We start from the raw sequence: 18,725 nt of genomic DNA, 5'->3' as shown, positions 1-18,725 counted from the left end.
TTAACTCAAATAACTATAACTCGACTTGAACAACTCAAAATTCAAACTTTCTTTTTCGATTTTTTTAATTGAATTAAAATTTGCTCACCCCTGGTGATTGTGTCATTTTGGATGGGCATTTTTGAAAATATTAAATTAAGATTTTAATCCTTTATTATGATTAAATTTTAATTTTAATATTTATATTTTAATTTGATATGATATATTTTTTATTTTATAATATTATTAATTAATTTAAATGATGAACTTTATTAATTAATTTATTAAAGAAACAAAGAACTAAAGAATTGATTTAATAAATAAAACAACAATCAATCGATTCAAAGAAGCAAAGAATCGATTTAAAACAATAATAATGAATATTAATCAACTTGTTACAAATATTAATCGATTCTAAAACAATTTATTCAAAGAAGTAAAAAATCGTTTTAAAATATTTGCCAATGAAAAATAAAAGTTGGGATAGGTTAACATTTTCCAAACTCTTCCTAAAAATTCGGGATATGATTAGATTTTGTCAACACCCAAAAAAGTTGCTGAAAGGTACAAATTTAAACGACACAAAAAAGGATTGATGTAGTCCAAAAAGAATCGTCTTAGGCTTTTCATATGGCGACGCTTTTATATAGTTGAGAAAAATATAATAAAAGTCAGCATAGTGTTGGTCAAACCTGGCTCTTATTTAAGTGTTACCTTAGGCATGTATATCCCAACCCTTATACAAAGAGTTGGCCAAAACGTATGTCGGCAAATCTATTCCTAAGTGTCGGTCCAAAAGTGTTATCTTAGGGCTGTTTTGTTGTAGTGCGTGCAAGCAACCTTGTTTAAATTGGGCGAGGTAGCTTATATAGGTGGCCTCGCCTCACTTTTTTATTCAATGGTGAGTTGGCTTTTTGCTAGTTTGATAGTAAGGTGTTATTGTCAGTGTTGTTTGAAGCAAATCAGATCAACTAGTCGAATCGATTGGATCGGGAATCGGTCGGGAGACCGATTTGAAAAGCAGCTTTAAATCGGTGAGACCGAGAATTGATACAAACTGATCGAACCAACGGTTGAACCAATTGAACCAAGATTTTTAAAATATTTTATTATTATTTTAAATTATAATAATTTTTAATCAAACCAATAATTTGATTGGTTCAACTTCTAGTTCGATTTAAAAAACATTAGTTATTGTATAAAAATATTGTTTATACTTTCGTTCCTTTCATTTAGACTTTGTTTATTTCACTGAAAATGACTTCTGAAAAATATTTTATGCATTTTCCTGTGTTTGTTTCATGGAAGATGACTTTGTCACATCCCAAAAATCAGGTTAGTAAAATTTGGTTAGTGAACCAAGAGAGTGGTCACGCCTTGTTTTTAATTAATGTTGTGAAATTATTTTAAGTAATTTGTTCTAGTTCGGTGGTTAAGTGTTGTGCTTGTGTGTGTGAGGTTTTAGATTCAAATATTTTCCTTTGAAATTTTGCTATTTTTCTTTTAACCCTTATCTTTTAAACGTATGGCTTATAAATTATTGTCGCTCAATTAATGTTAGAATGAGCCTATTGATTCAGTGGGAAGACGTTAACTTACCCTTAGGTCTTGTGTTTGAATCTTATGTGTGCAAAGTGAAAATTATTTTTATTTTTAACTCTGAGAAATCTGATAGTGGTTAGTTAGAGGAAATTAGTGGGGATATGAGTGGTTATTGTTTTAAAATATATAATAATTTTTATTTTATTTTATTTTTGGAAAATTATTCCCTAATTCTTCTCCATCTTTTTGTCATTCCACTTCCCATTTTATATCACATCTCTCCTTTTCTCATTTCAATTTGTTGTCCATGATTTTATTTTTCTCAAAATTTGTTTCATTCCTTGACCAATTTTTGTTGGTTTCTTTTCTTCTTTTGTGATTGCTTCATTGCTCTTCTGTTGTTGTATTGTTTGTGCCAATCTTCATTGAAGGTTGGTGTTTACCCGTTTGTGGTAAGGGGGAAATTAATATGTTAGTCGTCCTTTTTTTCTTTAATTGTTGTGTTTTTGCTCTCGCCTTGGGTTTTGGTAATTAGTTTGATTTGGTTTGGAGTTTAATGAATTGTCATACGAATGGTTAGGTGAAAATTTTGAGACCGATGTTCCTTCGGCAAACTAAATTCTGATGGAAGTTGTATTATCTTCAAAGGTAAGCAAACGAGGTCGTTTGGTTGTTCAAGGTCGAGTGCCTAATTGTTTAAGCTTAAATTTTAGGAAATAAGGGTCGTGCGCTATTAGTCTATTCTCGTTTTGTGTGCTAATTCGTTAAGTGGATGTTGATTTTAGGTTCTGGATATCTCGTGGTTGCATTCATATCAAAAAATACTCAGGTGTGTAACGGAAAACTAAAAAAAAAGTGAACGACATGAAGCTAAAAACTGCACAGTCGACGTCACACGATCGTGTGCCAGACCATGTGTGTCACACGGGTTGGTTATTTGGATCGTGTGGCCCACACGGGCATGTGGGTCACACGAGTGTGTGATAAACCATGTGGACCACACGGGTTGGGCAATGTGGGCCACATGGGCGTGTGAGCCCATTTTCTGAAAATTTTCACCTAGGCCCGTTTGACTCTAAAATTTGTAATTAGACCTCACGTGTGTATGTGTTTCAATTTCAAGCATGTCTAAAATGTAAAATTCGTATATGATCTATAATTTGATAATTTTGTTAGCATGTTCTGATTTGAAAAACATGTAGGTCATATGTGTACCTGATATCTGTTAGTATTTGCATATGCATTGGGGTGAGATATGATATGTGATAGAGGAAGTGTGATTCTAGCAGTATTATTGCATTTTCTAGTAGTATATCTGCAATATCTATTATGGTAGTTTGAGTGTAGTTATAGTAGCTCGACCACATATATTTGATTCTGGCGGTTTACCACAACATTTCTGTTTGGCAACTCGGCTGCACTTATATATGGCATACCACCACGACCTAGTATGATTGAATAGATGAACTCTTGTAGTTCTAATTGGTGTAATTGGTCGGACGGAGTTGGTGTGTAGTGGATAGGGGTAGGATCTATGACTGCATCTATATTTGTGTTTGCATTTGTATCTGAATATGCATTTGTAGTTGATTATGAAAATACATTTGATTCTGTATATGAGAATATGTTTTAATTTTTATTTAAAAACGTATCTATTTATGTATGTGTTTCTGATTTGTTGATAGGGATGTGTTACACACTGAGCTCGTAAACTCACTCTGTTTATTTTCCTCTCAAGTAACCAACAAGTTTCAAATCGGATGGCGTATGAGAACTTAGATTGTGTTCTCGGATTATTAAATAAAATGGTTTGCGTTTTTAATTATTTTGGGTTGTAAATACGTTTTGGACTTTGTTTGTGGTTTTTGTTCTGTTCGATGGTTTTTAGAAGTTTTTAACGTAAAATTGCAAAATCATACAAACTAACAAATTAGAATTTGGTTTTCAAAACTAATACTCTGAAAGTTTTTCACTGCTAATTAAGAAAGTGATTAAGAGATTTAAACATACGTAAGTATTTTCGAGTATGAGATTTTTCTAAAGAATACACTAACAGCACGTTTGGTTCGCTGTAATGGAATAGAGGCGTAATGGAATAGAGGCGTAATGGAATAGAGGCGTAATAGGTAATTCTTTTGTTTGGTTGAATGTAATGGAATAGAGGCGTAATGGTATTCTTGTGTTTGGTTGAATGGAATAGAGGTGTAATAGCATAAGGAAAAAAGTTAAAATGACTAGAATACCCTTAGCGTAATTTTTTAAAGTAGATGATTATTGTTATTGTTATTAAATTTTAATAAGATTATTAATATAAATAATAAATAATTTAATCATATTTTAACATAATTGTTATAAAATATAATTTAATAAAATATATAATTTAATAAAATTGTTAATAAATATTCTTATATAAATTTACTAATAAAATCATAATATATAATACTAAAATATAATTTAAAATAATTATTATTAAATATAATTTAATAATAATAAATAATTAAATAAAATTCTTATTCTTATATGAATTTACTAAAATCATAATATATAATACTATAAAATATAATTTAAATAATAATTATTAAATATAATTTATAATATACTTTATTATTATTAAAGCGCAATACATATTTAATGTGCTAAAATATCATTTGTGGAACAAATAAGTTAATTATTCTACAATAAAAAAATATTAGCAGTAATAAATAACTTTAGAATTGTATTTTGCATAAACATAATAACAATGAATATTAACAAAAGGTTAAATGAGATTCATGAAATTCTATGTCACAATCCAAATGTTATACAGTTTTGCCACATCAAAAAGTTATATGACATACCATCCCAAATATTACAAACAGAAAAAGTTACGAAAATGTCATCAACAAAACCATAAATTTTAATGGTTAGCAAGAAATCTTCTGACCCATTCCAACCGTACATCAGAAGGTAAACTAAAGAAAACTACCATTTGAGTTGGATGATCTGAAATTTTAGTCAATGCTTGAAACCGTTCATCCACAGTTAAACCTTCTATTTCACATAAGATTGGATATAAATTTGCCGCTTTTTCTTGGATGCCCTGGTGAACTACCACATCGGAGGCAATACTCCTACTACTGTTTGCCAATGGCCCGCATGTTTTCAGCCAATAAAGTGGCAGCATCAGTAACTGAAGAAGAAAAATGACCAGTTGCATCAGAATTCTTTTTTTTCCTCTTTGAAGATGAGGAACCCCCTTGGTTTTTGTTTGTTTGCGGCTCCGTGGCAGAAACATCCATGTCATCCAAAGAGACATTAGCATCGCAATCATAGTATTCGTTTCTGTCTTCATTAATATCTGCAGAAGGTACATCCTCGGATTTATTTCTTCAAGAACGTCAATTTGTTTGAGCGTCTTTCCGATCGCTCGATCTTTTGCGTATATGGCAGTAAGTTGGCCGTAGTAGGGGAAACTACGATGTCTGAACTGACCGGCTTCTTTATGACTCTATAAAAACGAGGAAATCATATTAGTTATAAGTTTGGTAAGAATAGAATAATCAAGAGTTGAACTCATTCTTACCTTTAAATAAGAGTCCCAAACCGCATCTTCAGCAACAACGACCTGCCTATGGTCGTCCCAACCAAAACCGCTATTGTTTTGGCCATTAAGCATGTCATACACTATTGACCAATCTCTTTTCAGTAACCTAATCCTTGACTCGATATTAGGTCTTGCCTTCAACATCGCATTGGGTAAAGCCTTTCTAACATTTTTCTAACTCGTTTAAGTAACCGGCTTTGAACCCCAGTCGTCGTTAAATGTCCCAACATTGTGCAAGTCCACCATGCAGGAAACCAGTGCTGCATCTTCCTCTAGAACCTATTTCCTTTTGGATCCTCGAGATGATTGGGAAGGAACATTTGATTCCGAAACACCTGACATAATTATCTTAAGAAAAAAAACAAATTAAAATTAAGTTTAATATCATGAATCAAAAGGTGAACACTTTATAAAATTAAAATTGAGTTCAATATCATGAATAAAAAACTCAACACTGTATAAAATTATAACACATGATGAATGAAAAGAAATCAAATTATATTTCAACAAGTTTGGTACAATACAAAAAACTCAAAAACACCACCAAAGTTTCACAAACTAGATACATAAAATAACATAAACAAATGAACTCAAACTAATTTTCTCCCTAAACCTAACTAGTTTCTAGATGCTTGCCATTCATCGAACATTTGGTTGGCTAGCTCCATCCTCCAAGTAGCCCAAGCATCCGATGGATGAATATTGACGATATTCGGTTCATCGTCATCTACCACATTAGTAGGTAATCCTTCTCCCACCTCCGCTTCAATAGGATCAATACTCATATGGGTTCGAATAAAATTATGGAGCAAACAACATGCAATAATTATCCTATTGTGCACCCTCACAGGATAGAATGATGGACTCCTAAGTATTCCCCATCTCATTTTTAATAACCCAAAGCATCTTTCAATAACATTACGTCTTTGAGGCATGTTTCATATTAAAAATTCTTGAGTACTTGGTCGATAACCCCGACGCCAATCATTCAAATGATAACGTTGTCCTCTAAAAGGTGCAAGAAATCCTCACAATTTGTGTATCCAAGATCAACTAGATAATAACAACCTATAAAAAATTCTTAATTATTAATTCCCAAGAAAGTTTAATCTTAATGAATAATTCAAAGTCCTCTAACTATCCACTTTACCGTGAGGAACTTTTAGTCCATGCCTCCTACTAATGGCATCTCAAGAAATCGTCCATCAACAATGTAACCTTCCCAACCGGAAGAACATAAACAAATTGCATTTCAGGTGTACAAACACCTAGCATATTTGTTGCTATGTCACCTTTTCGCGTTCGATATCTAGGTTTATCAACTGCTGGAACCCTAATCTTTATGTGGGTTCCATCAAGAGCACCTAAGCAATTCTATATCACATGTTATAAAACCTTAAGTTAGGATACTAAATTTAAATCTAAATAAACTAAATTATGTACAAGCTATATATAAAACTTATTCCAATACCTTAAACCATTTCCACCTTGTGTCTGAAGAATCTGCTGTAATTGGCTCTGGCTTTTTAAATAACACATCTTGTAAGCGTATGACAGCATTTAAAACACTATGAAATGATCTGCTAACAGTTTCCCCGAACCTATTGAAGTGATGCTTGATAACTCGATTTTTAAGGTGATGGGAAATGATATGTAAAAACATTGCAACTTGCTCATCAACAAGCATGTGCCTTGACGACTTCAATCCCCCTAACGTTTGTAACATCTCACATAGTTTGAAAAAGGCAAATCTATTCATCCTAACTTGTTCAATACAGGTCTCGTCACTAGCATGTACAAGCCTTTTCACATAATCCCGTTGTGCATAAAAATCTAAAATATAGGACCTAATCCTTGGTCTATAAGTATGAAGGCTATCGATGGCACCTAATGTAAGTATTAACCAACTGACAATGTTACAAATTTCCAACCATATTGTCACTGCAATTCCAATTCTTTTACGCCTCACAGTTTGTGCAATTAAAGGCAGACGAGTCATTACTGCAAGATATTAATGTGTTCTATATTGTCAAATTTATTTAAAAGGGTCACATTTCTCCAATCATAATTTCAATAACAGTAAACTAAAATTAAATAATTTAATTGCCAAAGAACTTACAGTGATTGCGTGAAAAGAAGATGCTCAACTGTGGGTGGAGGAAGCAATCAAACAAGCCGCTTCAATAGAAAGCAATATCACACTATCAAAGAAAAATGAACAATACTAGTTTAGAATATTAACCGTATTTTTTGACAACAATGTTACAAATTTAACATTAACAAACCACATTTTTCTTTAAAGAATTTTTAGAAGCAACATCAATCATAATAACAATGAATATTTGTTTTCTTTCAATCATAATTTTTTAACGGATTCACCTTTAAGTTGGTAATAGTTTAAAATTATGGATTAATTAACGTAATTAGATTTTCGAAAAAAGTTACAATTTAAGTTATAAATTTTGTTTAGTATATTAATTAAAACTACATAGTGAATATAATTAGATTATTTGATAAGATAATATAATCTTAAATGAAATATAATAAAGAAATGGAATTTACTCTCTATTAAATACCTATAAAAATTATCCAAAATAAAAATATTCTTTCATTTAACACATAGAACTTAATTAATGAAATATCTTATTTCAAAGATATAGACGAGAAACATGCAGGTATGTCCAATGATATGATGTTAACTCAAATATATGTCATTGTTGTGAAATATTGAGAGTTGAGAAAAGATTTTCCAATGAGAGTATATAAATGGGAATCATATTGGACCTTCTGAACCAACGGCCATGTTTTTGACACTAGAGATTGGGAATTGTTTCAAATGTAGATTACTCGAAAACCAAAACTCTATTACCACATTTGGGTGTTGGATAAATAAATACGAATAAAAAAAATAATTTATATTATAATTAAATTAATTTTAAAATTTATAAATAATTAGAAATTATTTATTTGTATTAATTCTATAAAAAGATTATTTCATTTTACTTGATATAAATAATAATACTTTTATACTAATTTAAAATTTTTAGTAAATAATTTATTAAAGTATATTCATTTTGTAAAATTCTTTTTATTTTTAATAATTTCCTAAAAAACAATTCTATAAAACATAAATTTTTATGGAATATAAAAGCTTGTTGACCTTACTTAATTAAGCAAATATAGAATCTTATTTTAATAAGGAAATTATTGCAAATAAATTTTATCATTTGTTTATATTTATGTATAAATAGGTAACACAAGAAGAAGAAGAAGAGGAGTTTTATTATTAAGAAAGGAAGTTACGCTGCAAACCTCTCATTAAAAGAAATACATCACTTTTTTCACAAAACATTACTATGGAATAAACCATAAAAAAAACAGTCCAATTTACTGGAATTGCAACTATAAAATACCTCTTGAAATGCAACTAGAGATTTAGCTTGCCAACGATTTATGTCTCGAGCAAATCGGTAGGTAATGATCCAATACCTACAAAGGAATCACAGTCAATCACCAATCCACCTAGTGACGACAGTAGCATTTTAAGCAAAAGAACGAGCCAAAGCACGAGCAAAAGAAAATAAATAACAAATAACAAGGGCATAAGCATGCAATTCATTCAACAATATGAGGTCCAATTTTTACATGGAACGAATTTTAAGTACAGTTTTACAACTAAATAGAAATTGATGAAGGTAATACATGGATTTCATAACATAGACAACGTCAAAGCACATTGATATATACCAAGCCACAAGCAGAATAAAATAATTAAGAAAGGAAGTTCGAGTGAGTTTGAGAGAATAAATGGACTCCATTTTCTTTTCATATGACTCCTGCCGAAACCACGCTAGCAATAATTATTTGAAGGAAGATCTTCCTACATTTTAAGGATGTTATTAATTATTATCTCACATCGGTATTAGATTGAATCAACTATTACTATAGTATGGCATTTAAAACTATATATGCTAGTCTGTCTCAATTGTAGTCTGTAATTCATATTAGTAAATTCATAGTTAACAAGAAGGAAAGAAATGTTAGAAGCTCTGAACATTCGTTGTCACCATTCTGCACCAAAATAACCACACTAAAGCAGCTTAAACTGTAATCATCAGAATGGCATGTAAATATTTGTTCAGTATTACTGAAGTAGAACTAAAGAATCACATGCAGTAAATACACTTTAATTATATTCATAATTAGAGAGCAGAAAACAGCCTAATCAAAGCTAATAATTTAAGCAGTGGTCATTTGCTGCACTAAAGGACAAGTTATTTTTGTCTCACTTCAAATTAAAATGCAAATAGACCATGAAAGGAAGAAGATTCCTATAACATTTCAAACCACCGAAGACCTATAACCAAAATATATTATACCCTCTAAGTTTAGAAATCAGTATGCCAGAGAATATTTATCATCAACTACATGCACATATACATAGACATAAGGAAGCAACAGAATCCAATTGTTGCATCTAAAAACTAAAAAAGAACAATCTAATCATCTTCTTATGAAAGAATTAAGTTCACCTATAGAAACCACACAAACTGAACAGTTTATTAACTTTCTCGAGAAAAAACTGCTCATTAACTTTCTCGAAACCAAATGGAAAATAACTAAATTTTAAGGATAAAAAATCTATTTAAAAAAAGGTCAAATTTTATTTAAAATAAAGGAAATATTTCCACTTTGACAAGCATGGAGTTGGAAATTAGTAAACATACATTTCTCATCGTTTTTTCCTCCGTTTTCTTTGAAAACAAACAGAAAACACTGAAAAGAAAGCTAGAATTCAAGCATAACACAAGAAACCTTTGATGCCAATTGAGCTTTTAAAAGTGAATCATGATATCGCAGCAATTGAGCTTTCCAAGCGAAACTCAATGCTCCAATAGCGACAAAGAAAAAGCAAACATACCTCTCATTCTTGCCAAATGAAAATCGTGCACCAAAATAGAAAGCAACTTGGTTTACATTGCCAGTGAGATTGACATAGTTCATAAGATAAATGAAACTAAAGACCCATACACAATTTGGTTGAGATCATACAACTATTCGATAGCATTACAACTCCATACCGCACGGAGTTACTAAGGGCCAATTAATGACCAAAAATACAATCCCATTGCGTAAAACCGCTAATAACAATGCATTCACTAAGGGTACGCATGAGTATAATCAAGATGCAAATCACATGAGAAAAAAAGAATGATAATCCTTCAATCAAAATGTTCAACAAAGCCCTCGGATCTCATAGCTATATCCGTGTCAATAAGAAGATAAATATAATTATAGATAGAAAGAATAGAGAAAGAAAACAGGGAAAGAGGAGAGAGTTATCGACAGGAACCAGAAAGGATAGAGAAACAAATGGTGAGGAAGAGGAAGAGGAGAAAGAATTGAAAAACAGATGATGATAGTAAATGCTCTAAAGCGAAAATTGGGCAAAATCCAGTAAACCAAATCAGTTCTAAAAATAAACAACATTCGGCCGGTGGGAATAATCGGTGGGAATAACAAATAAAAAAGAAAATCATGAGGAAGAAAATAAAAATCCGAGATGAAAAAAGAGAAGAACAACTTACCGAAACAGTTGGGCTGGAGATCTGAGACGATGGAGTGAAACGGGAGCGGTGATTTCGGGAGGGACGGAGAGGGAGAGGGTGGAGGTGATTTTGCAGAAACAGCTTCTGTTGATGTTGGTCGATTTCAGTGATTTCGGAAGGGAGGGAGAGGGAGAGGCTGCAGGTCGATTTTGGCGAGGGTAAAACAGAGAAGGTTTTCGGGAATGCGTCCGTAATAGGCTAATCAGCGTTTTTAGAAGGGAATGCAAATCGGCCAGGAAGCAGAGAATATTGCGTTTACATCCGTAACCGCATAAGCCCGTAATAGGGCCTTACAGTAAACCAAACACAGGAATGGGTGGGGCGCGCGTAATAGAGGCGTAATCTCATACCCAACACGGTGAACCAAACAAGCAGTAAAGGTTTAGCTAAAAATTATTATTTTCTGACTATTCGTTTTCTAAATTTTTTATTTCCAAAATAAGATGTGTTGTGGGAAACAAAGCGGTAAAGTTTCAAATTTATCAATGTCACCTACACACTCAGGCCTTAACTTCTAGGCCGGGTGTAGGGTGTTATAGACTTACCTTTTTTAAAAGCATAAGCTCCTTTATACATGATCTTATTTTATATAAAAATAACTTAAATCAAGCTTAATATTATTATATTAATAATAAATTTTATTTTTTAAAAAGAATATTTAAAATTAATAAAATATTAATATAAAATATTATAATTTTCAATATTATTAAACTTACATATTTAATTATCTATACCTAATCATATAATAAATTATTAATATAATTTATTATTTTAAATTATTTCATATTTAAATTTTATCTTAATAATAAAATTTAAAATAACAATTTTAAATAATATTCTTCATATATTATTGAAAATATTCAAAATTAATATTTTAATAATAAATATTTATTACAATTATAAATATATTAATAATAAATGTTTTGTAGTATAAAGGTTAAAATATGTCATAAGACTATGTACTCTTCACAAATTTGAAATTTAGTCACTCTACTTTTCAAATTTGAAAATCAAGTCCAATTGTTAACATTTTAATTTTTTCAGCTTTTGTTGATGTCACATTTTAAATAAATAAAAATACTCGGTATTCATATAACTAAAATGACGTTATAATGAACATGAATTTAACAAAATATTTTCATAATGCTAACATTTGGACACGAATTTTGATATCTAAAAGTAGAACTAACCTAAAAATAAAAACACATGGACTAAATTTCAAATTTATGAAGAGTACAAGGACTTATGACATATTTTAGCCTAGCATAAACAAATGAATATTTTAATTATATAAATATGAGTTTTGTTTAAATAATGCTTAGCTTCACTTATCCCTTACAACTTTAATATGTCAATATGTACTCTTGTATATGTAATATATGTGATTTGAATTAAGTTTTAGCTAAGTATTATTCAGTAGTAAGTTTATATATGATATTTATTATTACAAAATATTTTCTTATTATAAAATAAATTTCGATTGTTAAAAGGAAATTGCACTGTAATATTTTATAACAAATATACTTATGTTGTGTTTGTTTTACAAAGAATAATATAAATTATAAATTTATAGTTATAAAATAAACTCAATTAAACGATGAAAAGATAAGAAAATCGAATATATGTTGGTTTCGTTAAAAATAGTTTTTATGAAATAGTTTTAGGAAAGGTATGAAATTAGAATATTTTAGATAAATTCATTTACAACATTAATTTTTAAAATGTTATTGTAATATGGCTGATTGGAGGATTGTTACAGGTCCAAGTTCCAAGCTGAGGTTCTGAAAATGTGGTCTGCCAGCATCCTTTCCACTGATGTTGGGCTTATTGTCTTCTTCATTTAGTTATACTAGTTGAGGCTTTAATTAGTAGAAACTAGTGAGAACAAAGTAATATGGGTTAGTTTAGTTTTGTGTAATTATAATTTATTTAAGAATGGGAAAGGACAATGGAGATAGAGTTAGGCAAGATAAAATTATTGAAAGATACCCACCACCATTCTCTTCCTAGTTCCACTTTAAGCAATTCCATCTTTTCGCTCGTTGTTTACAAACCAAAACAAACCAAACATAAACAAAACACCTAGAAAAGACGAGGATTTGTTTCAAGCAAATAGCCGAATAATATATAAAATATAGATATAGAAACATCCACCATCTGCTTGGGATACCAAAACAGCCCCTTCTTTATAGTTGTTTTAATCCTTGTCTTGACAAGCAGTTGAGAGTGATGGATGTGTGATATTAACCACCCAAATATCTTGGAATTCGTGGCCAACTTTAGCCCATTTAAGAGAATCTGCGTTTCCACTAATGGACAATTTATAAAAAGAAGAAAAATAGATATTGACTAAAGAAGAAAATGGCTGCCTTCTTACTTCTCAAAAGGGCGCTGTTAAAGTTCTACATAGAGTATTCCTTTTTGGAATCTGACGTGGGGATGCCAGTAACTGCAAAAACAACAACCCAATTAATCAATCTATTCCTTTGGAAACAATGAGATCTTATATTTATAACTACACATCTGCAAAATTGATATATTAATACCTTGTCTTGTTGCCTTCTAAGCTTAACATTTTCTTCCAGTAAACGAGCAACTTCAAGCTCTAACTCATTTGTGTAAGCCTGAGGCACTCAAAATCCAAAGGAACTCTCAATTCTCGAAGGAAACGACATAAGAAATATTCAGTTTTTCTACAGAACTAGCTTAATACAATTCATATACTAGTTCTGTTTGAGAGTGAAACAGATTCATTGACCTGTTTTCTTGCTCTTGACCGAGCAGCGGATTTTCTATTCTTAATTTTGCGCTTATGCCGTGGATCATCAGAGTTTTCTTCATTTTCTTGACCCTTTTTTCTGCAAGAAGAAGGGAAAGATGGAGCAGGAGCTTTGACTGCCACACTTGCGATGGATCTTGCATTCAAGGTGAACAAAGTGGCAGGAGTGGGTGGTAGAGACCCAAAAAGGGTGGTTTCTTCAGTAAGGGATGTGCCACAACCTGATCTTGCTGTTGGAGGCATTTCTTTGTTGATGGGTATAGCCAAAAAGTCTTGAAGGATCACGCTAGGAAAGGAAGGGGGGTTGGCAGTGGGAGTGACTGCTGGGTGATCATTTAGAGAAGCTAGGCCAATATCTCCCCAAACTTCCTCCATAGATATTTTAGGGTTAAGATGGTGATCTCAAGGCTATGCTGCCGTTTTTGTTGTTGCTTCTACAAGCCGGTGCCCACATTAGCAATATAGAGGTGAAAAATAGAGAGAGAAGACTAGTATTAAATATTGAGGTGCCCACATTAGCAATATAATCAATTTTACTGGTAATATCGTATGCCGAACAACTGCTTCAACTTTGATTCTGTTCCAGTTTAAGGGGGCCCCAAAATAACAAAACAAAGAAACAAATGAAAACCCAAGAATAAGCATCTGAATTGAGAGTAAGGGTTTTTTACTTATATAATATAAAATAAAATAAATACTAAAATAGTATGTTCCAAAAATTATATATCAAAATGGTACATTCAAAAGGGTGAAGGGTAGAACATAAGCGGCACCACCTTAATATTCTGACAGAATTTGTATGAAAACAAAAAACAAAAATAAAAAAATGGAGGCAACTTAATAGGCGGCACTTAATAGAAAATATGGGTCAAATATGGGTCATATAGGTAAAAATCGGACCCAAAACCCGACCCGCTGTCATAGATGAGACAACACAATGGGTCACGCCTAGGGAAGAGGCGACACCTAATGGTCACGACTTGGGCATAGGCGACACCCACTGGTCACGCCTTTGGCAGAGGCGGCACCACCGGTCACGTCATCTCCATAGGCGACACAGGTGTCAACCGATGGGACGGGTCATGGCCCGTGAGTTGTGTGTTTGAGAACCTTATAATGGTCTCCAATGCCCCATTTTTGGCCGGAAGAGAGTTTTTGAAGAAAGAAAAGAAGAGAAGAAGAAGAAGGAGAGGGCAGGAAGGGAAGGGAAAAAGAAAGAAAAAAAAAAAGAGAAGGAGAATAAAGAGAGGGAAAGAGAAAGAGAAGGAAAATAAATAAATAGAAAATGAAATGAGAGTTTGTTGTTTAGGGAAAATTAGGTGTTTAAGAAAATGTAATTTTTTTGTTATAAATTAATATTAATTTAATTTATTTTTGTTGTTATTATTGTTGATTTAATTCAGATTTAATTTTTAATTTTATTTTTGTAAGGTATTATTTGGTTAAAAAGAGCTATTAAGGTATGTTTGTATTTATTTTATATTTTCATTCATTCTTAATTTATTTTTAATGTTTATTGAAGTAAAAAGCCTATTTATGTTATGTACAAAGAATGTTTTATTTTTATGTAATTTATTTGTTATGTGTGTTTTAGGTTGATTAGATTTATTTTTATGTAATTTATTTGGCATGTTATTTTGATTATTTTAATATAATTTTTTATTTTTATGTAGGTAAAAGATGAGACCATTGATATGGAATTTGTGAATGAGACCATTGGGTTAGAATTTATGAGATAAATTAGGAATTAGTTTATATGTTCTAATTTTTAAGATTTTATATTTGAGAATAAGAGTTTATGTTTTTAAATTTTATTTTATGTTTTTATAAATATTATAAATGAATTTTTTTTGAAGTTCTATGCAAAAAAATTATATTTTTTGACAATAATTAAGTTGACATGTTATTATATATATATATATATATTATATTTTAAACCAATACATTTTACTTATTATCATTTTAAAATAATAATAATAATATTCGTATTTATTATGTAACATTTATGTAACGTTTATGTTGTATTTTTATTGGCATGTTATTTTTATTATTTTAATATAAAATTTTTTATGTAGGTAAAAGATTAAACCATTGAGATGAAATTTGTGAATGGGACCATTGAGTTGGAGTTTGAGTTGGAATTTATAAGATATGTTTATTTTGTTAATGTAGTATAGTAAAAATATGATGTGGACAAAACTGTTTGGTATTTGTTTGTAATTAAAAGCAATATATAAAATTTAGGTGTTTTGATAAATATTTAAAATCCATCAAACTTTGAAATTAATAACCGAAATTTGTTTTGAAATTGCAGGTATCGCAATGGGTTCATTAATTAAGAATGATGGTCACATATCAAACACAGTTAATAATATGGTAATATATTGTTATTTGTTAATCACGGGTTCCCTTAAAAAAAGATCTATGTCATTTATGAAAATAAATTATGTTATTATAACTATTTTCTGTAATTTAATACTATCAAGGCCCGTATCGAGCATTAAGGGGTCGGGTGAATGGTTTAGGATATTCCTCGGAAGAATGACTGATGCCATACTTGGAGTTAGCTAGATTCGGGTCAGCAGCATTGATCCAGACGTTTGATTTGCAGTACGATTTAATATCCGCATTGGTCGAGCATTGACGCCTGGAGACCCACACTTTTTATTTGTCGTGTGGGGAGTGCACTGTCACTTTGGAGGATGTTGTATTGCAACTTGGGCTCCCAATTGACGGGAGTGCCGTAACGGGTGTAAGTGCGATAGCTGAGCCGGCTGCCCTTTGTTATAGCCTACTAGGAGTCTCGCCCAACAATGCTGAGTCCAAATTTACAGGTTTGAGATTTTCATAGCTAAAAGCCAATTTTGAACATATATCAATTAATGCCACTGAGCAGGAGGTGATGTGAGCAGCTCGAGTGTACATTATGCATATTATCGGGGGTGTATTGATGCCGAATGCGAACAACAATAGGGTTCATTTGATGTATTTACCCCTATTAGCTGATTTGCAAAATGTTCGCTCGTATAGGGGTTCCGCAGTTCTGGCTATGTTGTATCGTGAGCTTTGTCAGACGACAAAGCCTGATGCCATAGACATAGGCGGATGCTTTATATTGATGCAGTCATGGGCTCTTTATCGGATGTCATTCTTGGTATCGGTTAGGCACCAAGCATACGTATTTTCACTAGTGAACAGGTGATAAAATTTAACTTGTTATAGCAATTAATTGACTTTTTTTTCTAACAATACGATTCTAACATGTAATTTATTTTCATAGATGAAGTTTTTATCCGGGTATCGGAAGGTTGTACATTGTCCCGATATATCGTTTGATGATTGAACAACATGCCGGGGAAGGAGTAAGCTATTCCAATATTCGTGACATGTAATTACTTTGTATATCTTACTCGAACCATGTTAAATTTTAACCATGTTATTAATCGTGCAGTTTATCTGGATGTCGTATCGGAGACCAGAAATTGTGGCCATTATACCTTCGTCTGCCCACATTCATTCTCACCTGTGGTACATTAACGCACCGATTATCAATTTCCAGACAGTCGAGTAATGCATTAAAATTACAACATTACAACACTAAAACTTGGAACAAACTTTGTAATATAAATTATGTAATATAAATTAAATACATTACAATATTAAAACTTGGAACAAACTTTGTAATATAAATTAAATACATTACAATATTAAAAATTGGAACAAATTTTATAATATAAATTATGTAATATAAATTAAATACATTACAATATTAAAACTTGGAACAAACTTTGTAATATAAATTAAATACATTACAATATTAAAAATTGGAACAAACTTTGTAATATAAATTTTGTTATATAAATTAAATATATTACAACATTAAAAATTGGAACAAACTTTATAATATAAATTAGGCACATTGGATTACATAAACTCAATTCCTACCCGATCGTGACAATTGTCCAATATGGTAGTTTCGCTGCGGACATTTACTTCAATTATGACAAGCTAATCTGCATAATTCACAATGCTTACTGTCAGATTTCTCCCTAATGTCTATTTCATTATGGATTCTGGATGATTGCGGATGACCTTTTGGATTCCTTCGCAACCCTTTGTTTGGGACAAGCTTGAAAGTCGTCGGAGGCACCTCCTACGTAGACAGGTCAGGCAAGACGGGGAATTTATTCTCCTAGACACGTAATGTGTGCTCTAGGGTGTACACATCATCGATAAATTGTTCAACATTGAGTAAGACTTTAGCACTCGATGCCAAGACATGCGCACATGGATAATGAAGTGTTTGGAACCTTCTGCAATCGCACCGTCTGTTTCGAAGATCAACTCCATAGGACCTAGGTGGTATACCAGGCCGACGATTGATGGTCTTCGTAACTTGAAATGTTTCAAGATGTCGTGAATATACTTTTACATTCATCGACATCGCCATCCGACGGTTTGCAACCATTGCATCCCTGACATCTTCGACAAACATGTGTCCCGCCTTCATCTAGTTGACTTGTTGCTGACCCATTCTTGGCATTAAGATAGCCAACCTGTAGAATGTAGCCGAGAAGACAGATGAAATCAGAAGATGTCGTGTTTTCAACAACACAGCATTGATCCCCTCCACCAAGTTTGTGGTCATTTGACTATAACAAAAGCCCTTGTCAAAATTTTGAGCCCATTGCCACAGCTCTATGGTAACCAACCACTGTCGGAAAGATGTGTTCGTTTGACCCTCCATGTCACTCTCAAGTCGAGTCATTCTTTGGCAAAAAATGTGTGGCTCTAGCTCGTGCACTGTATATGTATTAAGAAAAGATAAGTTATAGTATTGCCCTAAAACATTAAAACTTATATTGAAAAGATAAGGTTATCCTTTACCCATTTTTACAACTTGTCTCCGCCAATCTGCATTCTTATAATCTCGATGAAAGTTAGCCGTAATGTGCCGGATGCAGTAAACGGATCTCCATGGCACATCGGAACGCCTAATAGCGGTAATTAATCCTTTCCCTCTATCAGAGATGATGCAAATATTATCGTTGCTAATAACATACCTCCGTAGGTTGGTAAGAAAGAATTCTCACTATTCCATGTTCTCCTTATCTATGATGACAAATGTTATCGAGAGTACGTTCTTATTGTTGTCTTGAGCAACCGCAAGAAATAGGATTTGTGTATATCTTCCGTATAGCCAGGTCCCATCTACTTGCACAAACTGCTTGCA

The 18,725-nt window shown here is 31.8% G+C and overlaps 1 protein-coding gene across 3 annotated transcripts; it reads right to left on the bottom strand.

Annotated features, from left to right (window-relative positions):
* Positions 1–12,673: 12,673 nt before the first annotated feature.
* Positions 12,674–14,062, bottom strand: LOC105784201 (bZIP transcription factor 27). 3 transcript variants are annotated; one of them, XM_012610015.2, is made up of 4 exons: positions 13,472–14,062; positions 13,260–13,337; positions 13,091–13,162; positions 12,674–13,022 (listed from the first exon to the last, which is right to left on the bottom strand). In XM_012610015.2, exons 1-3 carry the CDS (start codon positions 13,865–13,867, stop codon positions 13,094–13,096), a joined length of 543 nt encoding a protein of 180 aa, XP_012465469.1. In that variant the 5' UTR covers positions 13,868–14,062; the 3' UTR covers positions 12,674–13,022; positions 13,091–13,093. The 3 variants fall into 3 exon arrangements, with proteins under 3 accessions (XP_012465469.1, XP_012465476.1, XP_012465462.1); XM_012610022.2 differs by having other exon boundaries at positions 12,674–13,011; positions 13,472–14,056; XM_012610008.2 differs by having other exon boundaries at positions 12,674–13,162; positions 13,472–14,061.
* Positions 14,063–18,725: the final 4,663 nt, after the last annotated feature.

Source organism: Gossypium raimondii, chromosome 1 (assembly GCF_025698545.1).
Source record: "Gossypium raimondii isolate GPD5lz chromosome 1, ASM2569854v1, whole genome shotgun sequence".
In the NCBI taxonomy this organism is placed as follows: Eukaryota; Viridiplantae; Streptophyta; class Magnoliopsida; order Malvales; family Malvaceae; genus Gossypium; species Gossypium raimondii.
The sequence above is the reverse complement of the archived record's forward strand: the minus strand, read 5'-3'. Positions and strand labels throughout refer to the sequence as shown.